Source organism: Carassius auratus, chromosome 46, assembly GCF_003368295.1.
Source record: "Carassius auratus strain Wakin chromosome 46, ASM336829v1, whole genome shotgun sequence".
In the NCBI taxonomy this organism is placed as follows: Eukaryota; Metazoa; Chordata; class Actinopteri; order Cypriniformes; family Cyprinidae; genus Carassius; species Carassius auratus.
The window spans coordinates 15,607,065-15,624,836 of NC_039288.1; the positions used below are offsets into that span (position 1 = coordinate 15,607,065).

The window sequence follows — 17,772 nt, forward strand, 5'->3', positions numbered from 1 at the left end:
CAATGTTAATTAAATGTATATATGTGGTTTGTTTTATTTATTTTTTTTTCATGAAAATTTAAATACACCAATGGAAATGGGTATTGTTATTATTATTTAGTAGTTGTTGTATTCATTTTTATACTGATTAAGCATGTTATTATGTGTAGTTGTATTCAGAATCAGAATCAGAAAGGATCTGAATCAGAAAGAGCTTTATTGCCAAGTATGCTTACGCACACAAGGAATTTGTTTTGGTGACATAAGCTTCCAGTACACAGAGACAACAACACACAGAGAGAGAGAAAAAAAAGAGATTTACAAATTGACAAATAAATAAGTGTATAAACAATTGTGCTATAAATGATAAATTCATATTTATTTTTAGAATGTTGTTATTTGTAAATTAAATCTGATTTGTTTAAGTTTACATTCATTCAAGACAGCTTCAAATCTGTCATTTCTAATTATGCTTTCATGCTAAAAGTTTATGCTGAACGTTTCAGTTAGTCTTGAAATGTAATGTTAACACTTTTTTTTCTCTGTTTTAGGTGTTCTTGGAGCTCTAATTAATCTTACAGGATTGTGTGCAAGAATCTTAAAGGGGGGGTGAAATGCTCGTTTTCACTCAATATCATGTTAATCTTGAGTACCTATAGAGTAGTACTGCATCCTTCATAACTCCAAAAAGTATTTAGTTTTATTATATTCATAAGAGAAAGATAGTCTGTACCGATTTTTCCCGGAAAAACACGAGCGCCTGGAGGCGTGACGTGTGGGCGGAGCTAAAGAATCACGAGCGCCAGTTGCGTTGACAGCGTTTGGAAGCTGTGACAGCTGTGAAGGCTGAAACTGAACGAGAGCAGCAGCAGCAAGGACTCGCTTCGTGCGGGACTCGAACCCGGGTCTCCGATGGGAGGCGGACGCACTAACAAGGAGGCAGATGTATTTTAAGCAGTTTTACTCACCGCCTGTGGTTCCAACACACAATCGTGACCCTTTTTCGTTGGGATTGCATCATCCTTAAGAAATAAACTATACGCAAATCCGTCGTCAAACTGGGGAACAAACACAAACACTTGCACAACTCCGTTGATGCTCTGTAAAAATAAACTCCATCCACTGGTCCCTTAATGCTGTTTTTTCTTTGGTAATCTGTGCAGGGTTGTCTTGCCCTGGCAACCAAAAACACACTCCTTTTGTGACATTTCGCAACGCTCTCGCTCTGATCAGTGAAGTCTGTTGTGCTCTCAGTGCTCTGCTCTACGGGAGCGTGTGCTCTTCCGGCAAACGTGCCCTCAGGACCCATATAAGCAAATTCCGCTCCATCTAACGTCACACAGAGCCATACTCGAAAAAAACTTTCCCAATCTTGTGACAAACTGGAAGGAGTATTTTTGGAACAGAAATACTCCTTCAATCGTACAGCTTAATTTTTGAAACTTTGTCCATGTTTAGCATGGGAATCCAACTCTTTAACAGTGTAAAAAAGTATGCATGAAATAGCATTTCACCCCCCCTTTAAGCATGAAATAATTGACCGACATAGTCTTTGTCTAACTTAGATTCCCTTTCATAGGTCACTTCGATGCTGCGGTGACGTCACCACGTATGGGGAACACCTTCGGTGTGACGAATGTCTGAAGCCCTATACCATCCCGCCAATCCTATTGGCCAAATGGCGCATGGCACCACCCTACGCATGCGCACGCATGATATACCTGGGTGCCGCGCGCCATTTCGCTCAGATTTCATTCCTTCAGGAATAGCGAATCATCTGTGCCCTATCATCTCGCGTTCTCCAGCGATCTCTTCGAGCAGTGTTAACTCCTCTTCGCGGACGCGATGAGTTTTCGTAAATGTAAGGAGCCATGTACCAGGTACATCACGGCGGGTGACACTCATGACAGGTGCGTAGTGTGTCTTGGTTTGCATCACGCACAGGCGGCGCTTAGCTGCCTTTCTTCCTGTCCCCATTGTGATGGCCTGCGGCTCAGAATACTGCGCTCTAGGGTGGAAGTATTCTCCGATGTCGCTCTCGAGTCTAACCCCCGTCATGTCACCTCTGCGACTGCCGAGGCACCACACGAGGCGAGGGCCTGGGGTGACACGTGCGACATGGATTTTGTGGACAGCGCAGCGCTGGAATATTCTCCACATCGCTCGCTCTCCCCTACCCTGCTGCAGAATAAAAGTTATACTGAGCCTGTCGTCTTCTCTAATGAGGATTTACACCCCACACCGGAGGCATGCGCCGCCATCTCCTTCGGTTGTAGACGCTATGATGACGACGTTTTGTCCACCGCGGCCTCGGGGTCTGAGGACTTCGCGACCGACACTAGCCCTCTCCCTCCTAGCGGACAGGAGAGGCGTGTTTCCCCCTCCTACAGTGAGCTGTTGGACGTGGTTTCTCGTGCGGTGGGTAAATTGGGGCTAGACTGGGAGGTTGACAAGGCCGAGGCCCAACCCTCTTCTAAGCTGGACGACCGTTTTTTAACTAGTCGGACACCTACACAGCCCCGGAGGCCTTTACCTTTTTTCCCGGACCTCCACCAGGAGGTTTCGAGGTCCTGGAAACAGCCATTTTCGGCACGGATTACTAATGCTGCGGCCGCGGATTTCGCCACCGTTTCTGATATGGCGAACCATGGCTACACAATAATGCCCCTGGTGGAAGAGACTCTCGCCGAACACCTTGCGCCTAATTCGGCCGCGGCATGGAAGTCTCGCCCCCTTCTTCCTTCGAAGGCGTGTCGAGTCACGTCTAGCCTGGTGGGTAAATCCTACATGGCTGCTGGTCAAGCGGCTGCTTCACTCCACTCTATGGCGGTCCTTCAGGCCTACCAAGCGGAGCTATTGAAGGAACTTGACGAAGGTGAGGGCATCACGCCGGAGGCAGTAAAAGAACTGCGTAGAGCAACGGATTTTGCGCTACGTGCTACCAAACATACCGCTTGTGCAGTGGGCCGTTCTATGGCCGGTTTGATTTCGGTTGAGCGCCACCTCTGGCTTAATCTCACCGATATTAAGGAAAAGGACAAATCTTTCCTCATGGATGCCCCTGTCTCCAGGGATGGGTTGTTCGGTGAGGCTGTCACGTCGGTAGTGGAAAAGTTTGGGGCAGCGAAACAGCAATCAGCCGCTTTCCGCCAGTTGATTCCCCGCAGACCCAGGGAGGTTGAATGCCTGCAAGCGCCCGCCTCTCGAGAGGAGTCCTCACCTATGGCGCATCCTCCTAAGGATTGGGGCCGTTTATGACGGCTCGCGCAGCCACCGCTTTTTCGCTAGCGGCAGAGCCCGATGTTCAATCTGTTGGCCTAATTCCTGCCGTGAACACCACAGGTTTTTCGTGCCCGGACGTTTTAACGCGTATGACAGCTTTGCAGGAAGCGGAAGTTTTGAGACCGCACAATTTGTCACGGATACACCATTCAGTTTCGAAAAGGCCCGCCTCCTTTCCGCGGAATTCTTTCCACGACGGTGAAGTCTACGGAAATGGCGTTGCTGCGACAGGAAATGTCAACTCTGCTGAGCAAAGGGGCTATAGAAGAAGTAAACCCCTCTCAGATGGAGGCAGGTTTTTACAGCCGTTATTTTGTGGTACCGAAAAAAGACGGCTGATTACGGCCCATTCTGGATTTACGCCGTCTGAATCTTGCACTCAGGCCAAACAAATTCAAGATGTTGACGGTAAAGTCTATTCTGTATCAGATCCGACCAAACGATTGGTTTATTACGATCGATCTGAAGGATGCGTATTTCCATATTCAGATCGTCAAGAGACACAGGAAGTTCCTCAGATTCTCAGCCTGGGCTTACACACAAATTTCCAGAAAAGTGTTTTAATCCCCTCTCAACGGATAACCTTTCTGGGAATAGATTTGGATTCTCGCGCGATGACAGCGAAGCTTTCTCTCCCGCGCGCTCAGTCGATTGCGTCATGCGTGCGGCACTTCAAAGCGGGCCGCACGGTGAAAGTGAGATTGTGCCTGCGACTCTTAGGTCTAATGGCAGCAGCATCCCCCGTGATTCGTCTGGGATTGCTTCACATGCGCCCCTTTCAGTGGTGGACGAAAAGGCGGAATATTTCACCCCGTTGTCTTCCGCATCGAACGATTTCGGTGACACGGCGGTGATGTCGCTAAAACTATGGATGTCGACCGAATTTCTCCTGACAGGAGTTCGGCTGGGAATTTATGCTTTCCGAGAGACTGTCACGACGGACGCGTCTTTGACTGGTTGGGGAGCTGTTTGTCAAGGGCGCCCAGCCCACGGAGTGTGGACAGCGGCTCAGCGCGGCTGGCACATAAACAGACTGGAATTACTGGCAGTTTTTCGGCCGTCATGTGCTGCTCAGATCGGACAACACAGCGGTTGTGTCATACCTGAACCATCAAGGAGGATTACACTCTCGCCCCCTGTGCAGGCTGGCGAGGCATGTTCTTCTTTGGTCTCAGGACAAATTTCTGTCGGTCCGGGCCGTTCATGTCCCCGGACGATTGAATTTCGGAGCGGACTTGCTATCCAGACAGGCTCTGGAACAGGGAGAATGGAGATTACACCCCCAGACGGTGAATCTTTTATGGCGGATATTCGGCAAAGCGAAAGTGGATTTATTCGCGTCGAACATGACTACGCATTGCCCGCTATGGTTCTCCCTATGCCCCCCATCGCCCCTGGGCGTGGATGCATTAGCTCACAGCTGGCCCAGGACCAGTCTGTATGCTTTTCCTCCGATTCGTTTGATCCCAGCGGTATTATGCAGAATACGGCGGGACAGAGTGGAACAGCTGCTGCTGGTGGCTCCGCGATGGCACACACAGCCGTGGTTTGCGGATCTGATCAGTCTGCTAGCGGGCTCTCCATGGGAGATTCCCCTCAGACAGGATTTATTATCACAAGCACAGGGACTGATTAGGCACCAGAGGCCAGATCTGTGGAAACTGTGGGCGTGGCCACTGAGCGGAGTGCGTTAGTATGTCCCGGTCTTTCTGTTGAAACCACTGAGGCTATATTGAATTCTAGAGCAGCTTCTACGAGACGCTTATATGCTTTCAATTGGAGACTGTTTACAGCCTGGTGTGGCAATCGTAATGTGGATCCAGTTTACTGCCCAGTGGCTTCAGTGCTGGAGTTCCTCCAGGACCGTTTTTCGGATGGCGTAACACCAGCCACTTTAAAGGTTTACGTGGCAGCCATTTCAGCTTACCACGAATACATAGGCGGTGCCTCAGTGGGGCGTCATCCACTAGTTTCTCGTTTCATACAGGGTGCGCGACGGCTGAGGCCTTTCCGCCCTGTGCGAGTTCCTTCATGAGATTTATCCATTGTGTTGCTAGGTTTATCAGGGCATCCGTTTGAGCCCTTGGAGACTGTACCGGATAAATTCCTGACACTGAAGACACTTATTCTCATGGCTTTATCCTCCCTCAAGAGAGTTGGGGATTTACAGGCTCTTTCTGTTTCACCCTCATGCATGGAATTTGCACCGGGCTCTGTGAAGGTGCTGCTGCGGCCCAGGCCTAACTATGTTCCTAAGGTCGCATCTAACCCCTTTCGCTTTCAGCAAGTGGTCCTGGAAGCTTTTTCCCCTGCTGAGGCTGGGTGAGGAGATCTAAGTCTTTGCCCTGTGAGAGCTTTAAAGACTTATGTGGATCGTACAGCCCCTTGGCGTGAATCTGACCAGCTGTTTGTCTGTTTTGGACATAAAAGTAAGGGCCATGCGGTTACAAAACAGCGCATGTCCCATTGGCTGGTGGAGGCAATTTCTTTAGCCTATGAGGCGCGCGGACTCGCTTCCCCCTTAGGAGTTAAAGCTCATTCCACTCGAGCTGTGGCTTCTTCTCAAGCTTTTCTCAGTGGATCTTCTATGGATGATATCTGTGCTGCAGCAGGATGGTCCTCACCGAGCACTTTTATCAAGTCCTACAGTCTAGATGTGAGGATGGCTCCTGGCTCCCGGGTTCTCTCCGCTTGAGCAGATGCTTCCTCGGATCTCAGCTATCAGGTACGTCAGGCGTTTTGGTATAGCGTTCCCATACGTGGTGACGTCACCGCAGCATCGAAGTGACCTATGAAAGGGAACATCTCGGTTATGTATGTAACCATGGTTCCCTGAATAGGGAACGAGATGCTGCGGTCCTGGCCATGCCGTACCTTGATAATGTTCTTCATCTTCAGTCATGAAATCTGAGCGAAATGGCGCGCGGCACCCAGGAATATCATGCGTGCGCATGCGTAGGGTGGTGCCATGCGCCATTTGGCCAATAGGATTGGCGGGATGGTATAGGGCTTCAGACATTCGTCACACCGAAGGTGTTCCCCATACGTGGTGACGTCACCGCAGCATCTCGTTCCCTATTCAGGGAACCATGGGCCTTGGGCAGCTGTTGACAGCTTTCACAACAAATCAAGGTTGGTCCATATCCGATATAGACTTGCATTGCATAGTTTAAGTACTGAAAATGCATCACAAAACATTTACAATTGGTTGTGTAATGCAATCAAATTGTGCTTGATAGGTTCTTGATTGGTGTTGATTGATCATTTCTTTCATTTTATAACAGACTACAGAGCCGACTGATGTCTCTGGTGTTCAGAGGACTTTCGATCGTCTTTGGCCACAAACCTACACATTTCTATAAAGTATTCTTTGTAAGTAACCTCTTTTCTTCTCTCAGAATATCTAAAAGAACATAAAAATATAATCATTTCACTATTAATTGATAGTTCCTGTGTTTTATAAAACCTCTGAGAAAGCCTAAAACCATTAAATTATTACAATAAATTACAATAAATTATTATTAATAATAATTAGGGACCTGACCATGTTTTGCTTAAGTGTTTCTTTCTTTAATTGCTAATGCAACCTTTTCACACCACAGACTGAACCAAATGAAGCATTGCTTGCTTGGTAACTGTTCAACAAAGTATTGATAGTTGTGTAAATGTTGTCATACTGACAGTTGTCTGAAGTTTTGGTTGGTTCCATTGCATATCTTTTTATCAAAGTTATCCGACATTATCAAGATTAATTTGTTCTGAGTTATTGTCATATTTTATTACCAGTTTCTAAACTACAGCAAATAAACTGTGATAATGTGAGAAATGTTGAAGGTGTCTGAATACATTTTGGTTTGATTGTGTATTTTATTTTACAGTGAAGACTGCAGTGCTATTTTAAATTAACAAAAACAAACTTTAAAAAATTTAAACATTATGTAAATAGCACAAATAAATAAATAGAATGAACATACAGTTCAAATTAAACCATTTTAAACAGGGCACACTGTACAACCCGCACCAGGGTCCCTCTAACCCCAGCTAAAACATGGAGCAATGCACAGTGTGTACTGTAAGAAACAGAACAAGGCATGTGGTTTAAAAGATGGCAAGTAAAATAAAAAGCACATCTGTATGCAATACAGTTTCATTATTGTTCATTATTATCCAGTAATTACTATAAATAATTTGTGCGTCCAAATCATGTTTTGTGCCAGTAACTGAAAAAGTTAGTAGCACAAGTGCCACCAGTGGAAAAAGTTAGTTTAGTTCCCTGTAAGCTTGCGTTAACATCTCATCACTCACAAAAGGTGGCACGTTAGAGAGTTACTTTTTTGTCAAGTAAAGAAAGTGGGACGACCGAAACTAATTCTACTCCTACTACAATCTCCTTTTCTACCAAACCATTCGCTTTATTCACACTATCCAGAAAAATCACAATCGTATTATTCATCCTGGACGCGGATAAAACACCTGAGTGTCCAACCACTTCTCCAACAGCCAAGCAGCAGTCCTCGACACTCACCACGGATGCCACCTTAATTGACGTGACATTCAGCCAAGTATGATGACCAATACCCAGATTTTGTGCTCTGCATTTAACCCATCCAAAGTGCACACACACACAGCAGTGAACACACACACACCCAGAGCAGTGGGCAGCCATTTATTACAGACAGTTGGGGTTCGGTGCCTTGCTCAACCTCTCTAACCACTAGACCACGACTTCCCCAAAAAAGGCGTGGAATGTGTGGCATCTTATGAGTGAGCACAACCCACTGGGCCAATATGCTTCCTAAAAAACGGATAGCACCCGAACCTAGGTGTAACAACAGCAAGAAAAGGGAAACACACAGACACACACAAAGAGAGAAAACAAACAAAAACAACAAACAAAACCAGCGTAGAGAACAAAGAGAGAAAGGTTCACTCACACCACTCTGCACCACCTCACACCACTCCATCCACTCGCGCTCAACACCTGCACCGGAAGTGTGTGTGTGTGAGAGAGAGAGAGAGAGTGAACGATAGTTATTTGGGTTTAGAGGCCTGGGGCCGGATTCATTTTCTTAAGATAAATTCCACAAAGTTTGTAAGAATGTTCTTAAGTGCAATTCTTGAAAAATTCTTAAGAACATATACATTTTTTATTTAACATATACATTTTTTCCTCATAAGAAAATAACAGCCTGTCTCAAGCTGCAGCGATATGTTTCATTCATTTTTGTGCCGTGTTTTTGCGCTCCCATCTGAGTGAACGCTTCCCGTATTTGAGTCTGCGCTTCTACAGCAAATGCATTTATTATGTTTTTTGTGACATTTCAGGCTTGGGTCATGCTGCAGTGATGCAGCTGCAATATAATTCAATGTTAGGATGGGAAGGACTGAGAAAGCAGCGGTTACTTCTGGAGTGTGCATGTGGAAAGACATCAACAGGAAAGAAGTCAGACCAGCTCCATTGAGGGAAATCAGCTTCCACAAACCAAAGAGGCTAGACAGGCAGCTTCCAGCAGCTTTAACATCTGCTAGGAAAAATAGTATCACAGCCAGAGGCATGTACTAGTTGACACAGCCTAGATAAGCTTGCCATAGTGTTTTGACACCATAATGTTGCATGAGAAAGGTGTTACTTGGTGATGCAGAGGTGAAAATGCCTACTGACACAGTTTAATTATTATCAAATTTGTTATGTTAGTTTGGATAGGTCTGCGTTTGTCTTCAGGTTACTTATTTTAGAAATGACATTTGTTTGTTGTATATTGTACACCTATGTGTTAAAGCTCTGATGTGAACATTATGCAGCGCAGTAACTGTGTCTTTTTATTGCTCTATTATCAGTATTGAGAGATGATGACATCCAGGAACTGCAGGTTGTGGACTTCTGTGCTGAGTGCTGACAAGCCTGGAAAATAGTGACACAGACACTGCATCATCTGACACTGATTCAGAGGAGCATCCTGACTTACCTGAGCCTTTGACTGCTTTATTTGATGTAACACTCAGGGAACCTCATCAATCTGAGAAACTGGAATTTGTGACATGGCAACAGTCAAAGTCAAAGGATTGGTACACCTATAGCGCTGATCGAATCACAAGCACTAAATTACACCATTATCATGACTTGACCATGACTGACAAGATCAGCAAAACATACCTAAATGATATAAGGCAGTATAAAAGAACAGTTAAATGTCCCATCTGTGCTCCAGACCTACATTTATCCTTTTCCTTACATTTTATGTTGTTGTTATTGATTGCTATGTGTCGATGCACTTATGTTTAAAGTTTGATTTTGTAATGCTGTAATGCATACATTTCTCAAATGGTTATTTTGCAATTAAACTATTACATTACAAATGAAATTGAAAAGCACTGTGAATTGTTGAGATAGTCTGGGGGGAAAGTACATTATACACACCAGTTGCAGCCAATGTTGGGAGGTTAATTATAATGCATTAAGTTTCAGGTAAATACGTTTTAAAATGTAAATCACTTTAAAGCTAATACATGGTAACGTGTTACGCATTTGGAAACAACACTGTTTGCCATTTGATGCAAATGCTTCATTCTGAAATGTGTTTATGGCATTTTGAATGCAGTGTTGCATTTTGTGTGTGCAGTTTTGAGAATTGTGTGTAGAGTTTTGAAAAAAGAAGACTTAGTTTTGAAAACGTGTGTAAGCAATTGGTAAAAACTGTAAATCCACAGCCACAAAGTAGCCCGATGGGCTCGGTGCACCATAGATACATATCTATGTCGGTGTACCAGATGGCGCTGGTGAGCTTCAGTGACGCGAGTATGTGCATCCTTACTTCCGGTCTTGCGAAGTACTCATTTAAATGAAAATGTACATATATAACTTGCCTAGATAGAAATACAGTGGCATGCGGAGGTTTGGGAACCCCTTGAAGAATCTGTAAAAAATGTGAATCATTTTCAAAAAATAAGAGAGATCATACAAATGAAAGTTATTTTTATTTAGTACTGTCCTGAGTAAGATATTTTACATAAAAGATGTTTGGGAACCCTTGGTTTTCAATACTGTTTGTGGTTACCTGGATGATCCACGACTGTCTTTCTGTTTTGTGATGCTTGTGCATGAGTCCCTTGTTTGTTCTGAACAGTTAAAGTGAGAACTGATCTTTAATGTGAGGCAGATTCTTCAGTTTTCCAGCATCTTTGCATATTTGAACACTTTCCAGCAGTGATCATTTTTTTTTACACTGAGGACAATTGAGGGACTCAAACACAACTATTGAAAAAGGTTCAAATGTTCACTGATGCAGGACCTTAAAGATTTTTCTGCAAACAGTTCTCAGTTTAACTGTCCATAATATATATTTAAAAAAAAAAAGCGGATAGTGGTATATTAAAGACAAGATAAAACTTCTTTCTTACATTATTGCATATATGTGGAAATTCATTAGGATGCCATGTGGATCGAGAATGGTTCATTCTTTTTTATTGAATCACTCAAATATTGTTTATATTATTAAATAAAATAATTACACAAAAAAATGGAAATGTTTACATACATTAATACATTTAACAGATTTCTTGTTCATCAGATTGTAAATAGATTTTAGATTTTAGCTTGCAACTTTTTTTTCACTTATGACATGTAATTCCATAAGGAATACTATTTGATTAATTTATTACTTTTGCTGGGAAACTTTAGTATTCATAAATGCAAGTACTGCAAAAATAAACCACTGTTTCTTATTTTGAAATGAGAATGGTTCATTTTTTCTTCTGTAGATGAGGCTCATGTTGGTCAATGGGGGTCTCTTCATTCAAACACAAACCACTCAAATCTGCAACACTGTACATCTTCGGAGAGTTGATTTTGTTCTGTCTGCTATTTATAAGACTATTTATAAGATTATAAGGTTTGCGACTCTCAAACGATTGTTTCAAGACGCTCAGACATTTTTTGCATGTTTTATTAACTTAATTTGATAACATAATAACTAACTGTACAATTTAACAATGTAATTATGGTAGGTTGGCATTAATTAAAAGATCTGTGCTTGCATTAGGCTGCCTACCTGTGTGGTTTTATTAATATCTGTTTTGTGAAAGATGTTGCATAAATAATTATCTAAAAGCAGCGCAGGCATATTTTTACAATGACTTTTGCATTAATTATCAGATAAAACAAATCTTTGAATTTGTCATGTAGTTGTATCCTTTTACAGGCCGCATAAGAAAAATGTGATACAAAAATGCTTAATAAATAAATTATTTGTACATTTACATAATTGGTAAGCGATAAAGACCATGTTCAACTTCCATTTCATGAACTGTAGGTATTTAATTTATTCACGGATCCAAACTATGTAAGTTTCAAATGTATTAACATTTATTAACAACGGTATAGATGTTATTTCATATGTAAATGTTTTATAAAAATAAGTTTAAATTTAAACAAATAAATTTAAGCTGTTGATAGCTGCTTTTTTTATTCTCATTCATTGTATTTTTTAAAAAAGGGATGCATGCTAAATTGTGTTTTCATTGTCCCACTTTACACTGGTGGTCACTGCTCCACTTCTACTGGACAATAATTGTTGATGTTCTCTCTATTGTCTGAAAAGAATATCTGAATGTTATATTTTGCACATAGTGACTATTTTGCCATTATGTACCACAGGATCCTAGAATACCAAAGTGACATCAGTGTGATCACATCAAAACAGCTTGAGGAAGTCTATTTTTTTCTAATTCATGTTAACTGTACATTATTCAAGCTCGAGATTTTGCTGTGATCGATTTTTTAGGCTTGGAGGTGGTGGTCCGGCGGTGACAGTCTGTGACGCTTTTACTCCGTGTCTCTACAGCCCAACTTGTGCAATAAACAATGCCTAACGCTAACAGGACCACTGCAAAAACACATAGTATTACCAGCAGTGCCAGAATCAGCCATCTTTTGTCATCTGGAGGCTGATTTGTATCTTCTGGTATTTGTGATGTTGGTGGAGTGGGCAGAACAGAATCCGAAACATCTGGGAGTCTTTTGTTTCCTAAAGACCTTAAATCCACTTTATCACCAGTTGATATTTTCTCCTTAGGTGCATCCTCTTGATGTGAATAAGCTGAAGTTGTAGTATACATCAAAAAGTTTGATGAAGGTGAGTTTGAAGTTTGGGTGGTCACCTCTCTTTCCTCTGTCTTCTCTGTTGACCAGCTCAGGTAAGTTGGATGCCATTTTACTGTTGGGGAATCTGTTTGTGATTTATTCTCATTCACTGGCCGACATAAGTATTTGTCCTCTTGCAACATATAACCCTCCTTACAAAGACACTCAAATCCACCATTGTAATTTCTGCACACCTGCTCGCAAATTTCTTTTTTACACTCATCGATATCTTCACATTTCTCTGGATCTTCTTTGTGTGGAGAGAATCCGTCAGGACAATGGCACGTGTAGGAACCAGGCAAGTTCTCACAAATATGAACGCATTTTTCTTCCATGCATTCATCTACATCCACACATTCTCCGAACTCAGACAGAAGGAAGCCCTTGTGGCATCTACACTCGAATGTACCAGGTGCATTGACGCATTGCTGCTGGCATGGTTTTTGCAAGCACTCATCCACATCCACACATTCTCCGAACTCAGACAGGAGGAAGCCCTTGTTGCATCTACACTCGAATGTACCAGGTGCATTGACGCATTGCTGCTGGCATGGTTTTTGCAAGCACTCATCCACATCCACACATTCTCCGAACTCAGACAGAAGGAAGCCCTTGTGGCATCTACACTCGAATGTACCAGGTGCATTGACGCATTGCTGCTGGCATGGTTTTTGCAAGCATTCATCCACATCCACACATTCTCCGAACTCAGACAGAAGGAAGCCCTTGTGGCATCTACACTCGAATGTACCTGGTGCATTGACGCATTGCTGTGGGCATGGTTTTAGCAAGCACTCATCCACATCCACACATTCTCCGAACTCAGACAGAAGGAAGCCCTTGTTGCATCTACACTCGAATGTACCAGGTGCATTGATGCATTGCTGCTGGCATGGTTTTTGCAAGCACTCATCCACATCCACACATTCTCCGAACTCAGACAGAAGGAAGCCCTTGTGGCATCTACACTCGAATGTACCTGGTGCATTGACGCATTGCTGTGGGCATGGTTTTAGCAAGCACTCATCCACATCCACACATTCTCCGAACTCAGACAGAAGGAAGCCCTTGTGGCATCTACACTCGAATGTACCAGGTGCATTGACGCATTGCTGTGGGCATGGTTTTAGCAAGCACTCATCCACATCCACACATTCTCCGAACTCAGACAGAAGGAAGCCCTTGTTGCATCTACACTCGAATGTACCAGGTGCATTAACGCATTGCTGTGGGCATGGTTTTAGCAAGCACTCATCCACATCCACACATTCTCCGAACTCAGACAGAAGGAAGCCCTTGTGGCATCTACACTCGAATGTACCTGGTGCATTGACGCATTGCTGTGGGCATGGTTTTAGCAAGCACTCATCTATATCAAGACAACTCTGATTATCACCAGACAGGAGGTACCCCTCTGGGCACTTGCAGCGATGTCCCTGAGGAGTAGACTCGCACTCAAACTCGCAGTTGGCGCTGTAGCAGGGATCCAAGAGCTTGCAGGTCTTTCCATCTTCTTCCAGAACATAATTCTCATAGCACTTACAGTAGTAATGGGTATCTGAGTTCACACAGAAGTGCTCACAGCCACCATTGTCCTGTTTGCACCAGTCCATTGGAGTGTCAGTGCAGAGCGGTGCATCCTTTGACCATCCAACACTTCCATCCTCTCTCATCATACACATCACTGACTGGTCTTCCTTGTCACCATCGGGACAAGGAAGAGTTGCCACAGAACCAATAGGGATGTGAGTAAGAACAGTACTTGTCAGCTCAAATGGGGTGGTGTAGACTGCAGGACCCCCTCCTTCTTTCTGAAGAGCTGGGCACATCCCATGGTAGGTGTAGCGGCACAGGAAACCTTCCACGGCCACTACGCAAGATCGATGGACCCATTTGAAGTTGTTATTGTTGCCCCTTTTTTTAGGCGTGTTGTAGGTAATGAACACACAACGATGAGCAGCACATTCACTGGCTAAGTCATCATGTTGCCAGTTCGTATACTGTGTTACTTGATCCCCAGTGATCCAGGTGAAGCCTCTCAAAGGGCTCTTGACTGAGCACTTCCTAGGCTGTCGCTGAAGGCCAATCCACAACCTGATTTTGGGCCGGGAGCGACTTCTGATCACTGGCAATAAGAAGTCATGGATCATGGAAGCTTCTTCTGGTCCTTTAATGGTAGCCAGGTTCCCCCCTTTATCCTTGCAGCTCCTCCAGGACTCCAGGAAGTTCTTGTGCTGGAGATGAATAGAATAGCATCCCTCAGCATTGCACATGCTTTTCTGCTCCTGCAAGCTTTGTCCAATGACTTCCTTATACCAATAAAAATACAGAAGTCCGAAGAAAAGAAAGGGATATGTAGCACAGCATTTTCCAACAGTCCTGTTTCCCATCTTTGCTTTTTTGTTTTCTAAAGCTGAGGAATACCTCGTTATGTTATCTTACTTTTCTGCAGTTTATTCTGACCTAATTAAATGTTTAAATTTACCTAAGAGCTCTTTCAAACCTCTGGTCTCTCTGATCAAAGACATGACTTTTGTCTGCCTTCTGTCTGCAGGCGTGAGACAGAGAAGGAGGGTACAGATGTTTGTTATTGTAAGAGGGGCGGGTAATGAGTACTGGGGGGAGATTCTGTCTGTGGTTTTCCCTTGTGCCTTATGGTTTACATTGTTTAAGGAAATAGTTAAGCAACCAATAAGTCCTCCCTCAGCCCCAGTTCTTTTCTCACAACAATCACTATAACTCCATCCATCCAACCTGAACACGTCATGTTGGGTCATCCTGGACCTGTTCAGATTTCAAAATGTTCCATACTTGTATGGCTCATTTTTGAACAGTTGCTTAGATGGTTACATTTGACTTTAACTTCATTAAACCATTTGTATATGAAAATCATTTGAAATTATGCAATGGTTTAAAAATATTTAACTTAATTTTCTATAGCCTACTCTGTCTTATCACTGTATTAATAGATAATCTTAAATTCCTTTTCACAACAGAAAGCATCTAAACATTAGAGAATATACAAGTTCCATTATAGGTCATCTAAGAAAGTTATTTATGTGGAGAAAGTTATTTATGAGGAAATGGTTTGATAGCAAACGTTAAAAATAAAGAAAACCTTGAATAATATGACTTTTATTTAGTGACCAGTGTAATGATGTGAAAATTGAATTTTAGTGCAAGAATACAAAATAAAAAATAAAATAAAAAACACTATGCATCATTTTTTTTGTCTTGTCTTTATCAATAATAATTTTCACATAAACATTTTCTTGCAATCTTGACTTGCATGCCACTTATTCTATAACCATGCAATATAATTATTGGTTACAAATGTTTTTTTTTTTTAACCATAGACCAAGTGAATACAACTTTTAAGGTTGGGATCTCAAGAACATTAAGGCATAATCATGAAAAACATGCCAAAAAAAAAAAACTAATGTTCTCCAATTTCAACTCAAATAAAAACTAAAATAAACTTTAGATATCCAGTTGTCAATATGTTTTTTTTTTTTTTAAGTCACTTAATATCCACAATGAATATCAGGTTGTTATGTCTAATCTTCATCAGCACAGAAGTCAGCAGATCAACAGTCTCACTTAACCCGCTGTCCATTGCTTCATACATGTCATCTCAGTTTCAGTTCCTCTACTCATTTTGGAATAACCCTGCTCACTCTTTGTCTCCACAAACTCTCTTACATTCATTTCTCTAAACCAAATAAAAAACTTTTCTAAAACCTTTCTCGTGAGGATTATCTCGTTATTGTGAGAAAAACACTGTGTACTCAAGATGTTGAATTACTGTCTGTATGGTTACACCCTGAATACCTGCCATGCAAGTTTCCTCAAATATTCGTTAATGTTGTCTATATTCATCCCAGGGCAAATGCTGATAAAGCTTCAGAAAGTATTCTACAAGTAACCCAAAGATTGCAACGTATTTCTCCCGGTGCACTAATGGTAATTATGGATAATTTTAACCATTGTTTGCTGGATAAGACCCAGACTTTTACCAGTATGTCACATGTCCAACAAGACATAACATGACTCTAGATTTATGTTATGGTTCCATAAAGGGTGCATATCAATCTCTCCCTCTTCCCTGTCCTGTTCTGACATAGATGAACCTACTGATGTTGTTGTGATGGGTATTGAAGAGAGAGGACTCAAATGCGAGGGCAAAATGACAGTCTTTAATCAAACAAAGGAAAGCCACAGGAAAATCCAACTAAGGAGTACAAAGATGAGAACCAAGGAAGACCCGAAGGCTGGATTAAACTAACACAGGAGACCTCTGTGGCTGGAACGACCAGAAGGCTGGCGAGGTGGAGGCTTGACCGGGCTCAGGGGAGAACCGGGGATCGGAGCTCGCAGAGCGGCGCGGTCGCGGCGTAGAACAGCAGGTAAGGTTCTGTGGGGTGCAATGGGTGAGCACAGAGATGTACAGGTAATGATAGCAGAAAACTAACTTCACCCCGGCTAGACAGGACAGGACAGGACAGGACAAGACAAGACCAATTGCTAACGTGGACGCCAAAGGCAACAGCTTCATTCGGAAGTAACAATCTGACAAAGAGACACGGGAACGAGAGGGTAGAAGTAGCCCAAATAACGAGGCAGGATGAGAACCAGGTGGAGGGGAAATTATCTTAATGAGAAGTGAAGACAGCTGTGACACAGAAGCGACGAGCGAGGGAGACAGGAGGGGATAAACCAGCAGGGGGAGACAGAGAGAGAAAAAGAGAGATATAGAGACAGGATCATGACAAGACCATGACAGTACCCTCTCCTCAAAGAGCGCCTCCAGGCGCTCCAGCGGGGAAATGCTGGCGAGACCGGAGGAAATCATCAATGAGCGAGGGGTCCAGGATATCCTTAGGGGAGACCCAACTCCTCTCCTCAGGACCATACCCCTCCCAATCGACTAAAAATTGGTGTCCACGACCCCGACGCCGCCTATCTATGATCCTGCGGACGGTGTAGACCGGGGAGTCTTCGATACGAACGGCAGAGAAGGACGTGGGAGGGGGGGAGCGAGAGGCCGGTTTAATGCAGGAGACGTGAAACACCGGGTGAACACGACGAAGATTCTGCGGCAACCAGAGTTTGACGGCGACAGGGTTAACGATCTTGATAATGCGGAACGGCCCGATGAAGCGGGGAGCCAGTTTACGGGAGTCAGACTGGAGGGGTAAATTAGATGTAGAAAGCCAAACTTTCTGACCCGCGACATAGCGAGGACTCTTGACACTCGATCTATTAGCAGCCACGCACATGCGTCTCTTAGAACGACAAAGTTCGGATCTCACTCTCTTCCAGGTTCGCTTACAGCGACTGATAAAGGTCTGAACGGACGGGCAGTGAGAATC

The 17,772-nt window shown here is 43.3% G+C and overlaps 1 protein-coding gene and 1 long non-coding RNA gene across 2 annotated transcripts; one reads left to right on the forward strand and one right to left on the reverse strand.

Moving 5' to 3' along the window:
- Positions 1-6,273: 6,273 nt before the first annotated feature.
- LOC113063755 (uncharacterized) lies at positions 6,274-10,205 on the forward strand. Its single transcript, XR_003278733.1, has 3 exons — positions 6,274-6,393; positions 6,546-6,633; positions 9,100-10,205. It is a non-coding gene; the product is annotated as an uncharacterized LOC113063755 (long non-coding RNA).
- A 128-nt stretch (positions 10,206-10,333) lies between these two features.
- LOC113064341 (complement component C1q receptor-like) lies at positions 10,334-14,955 on the reverse strand. Its single transcript, XM_026235096.1, has one exon. The coding sequence runs from the start codon at positions 14,788-14,790 to the stop codon at positions 12,007-12,009; it is 2,784 nt and encodes a 927-aa protein (XP_026090881.1). The 5' UTR covers positions 14,791-14,955; the 3' UTR covers positions 10,334-12,006.
- Between the last annotated feature and the right edge of the window lie 2,817 nt (positions 14,956-17,772).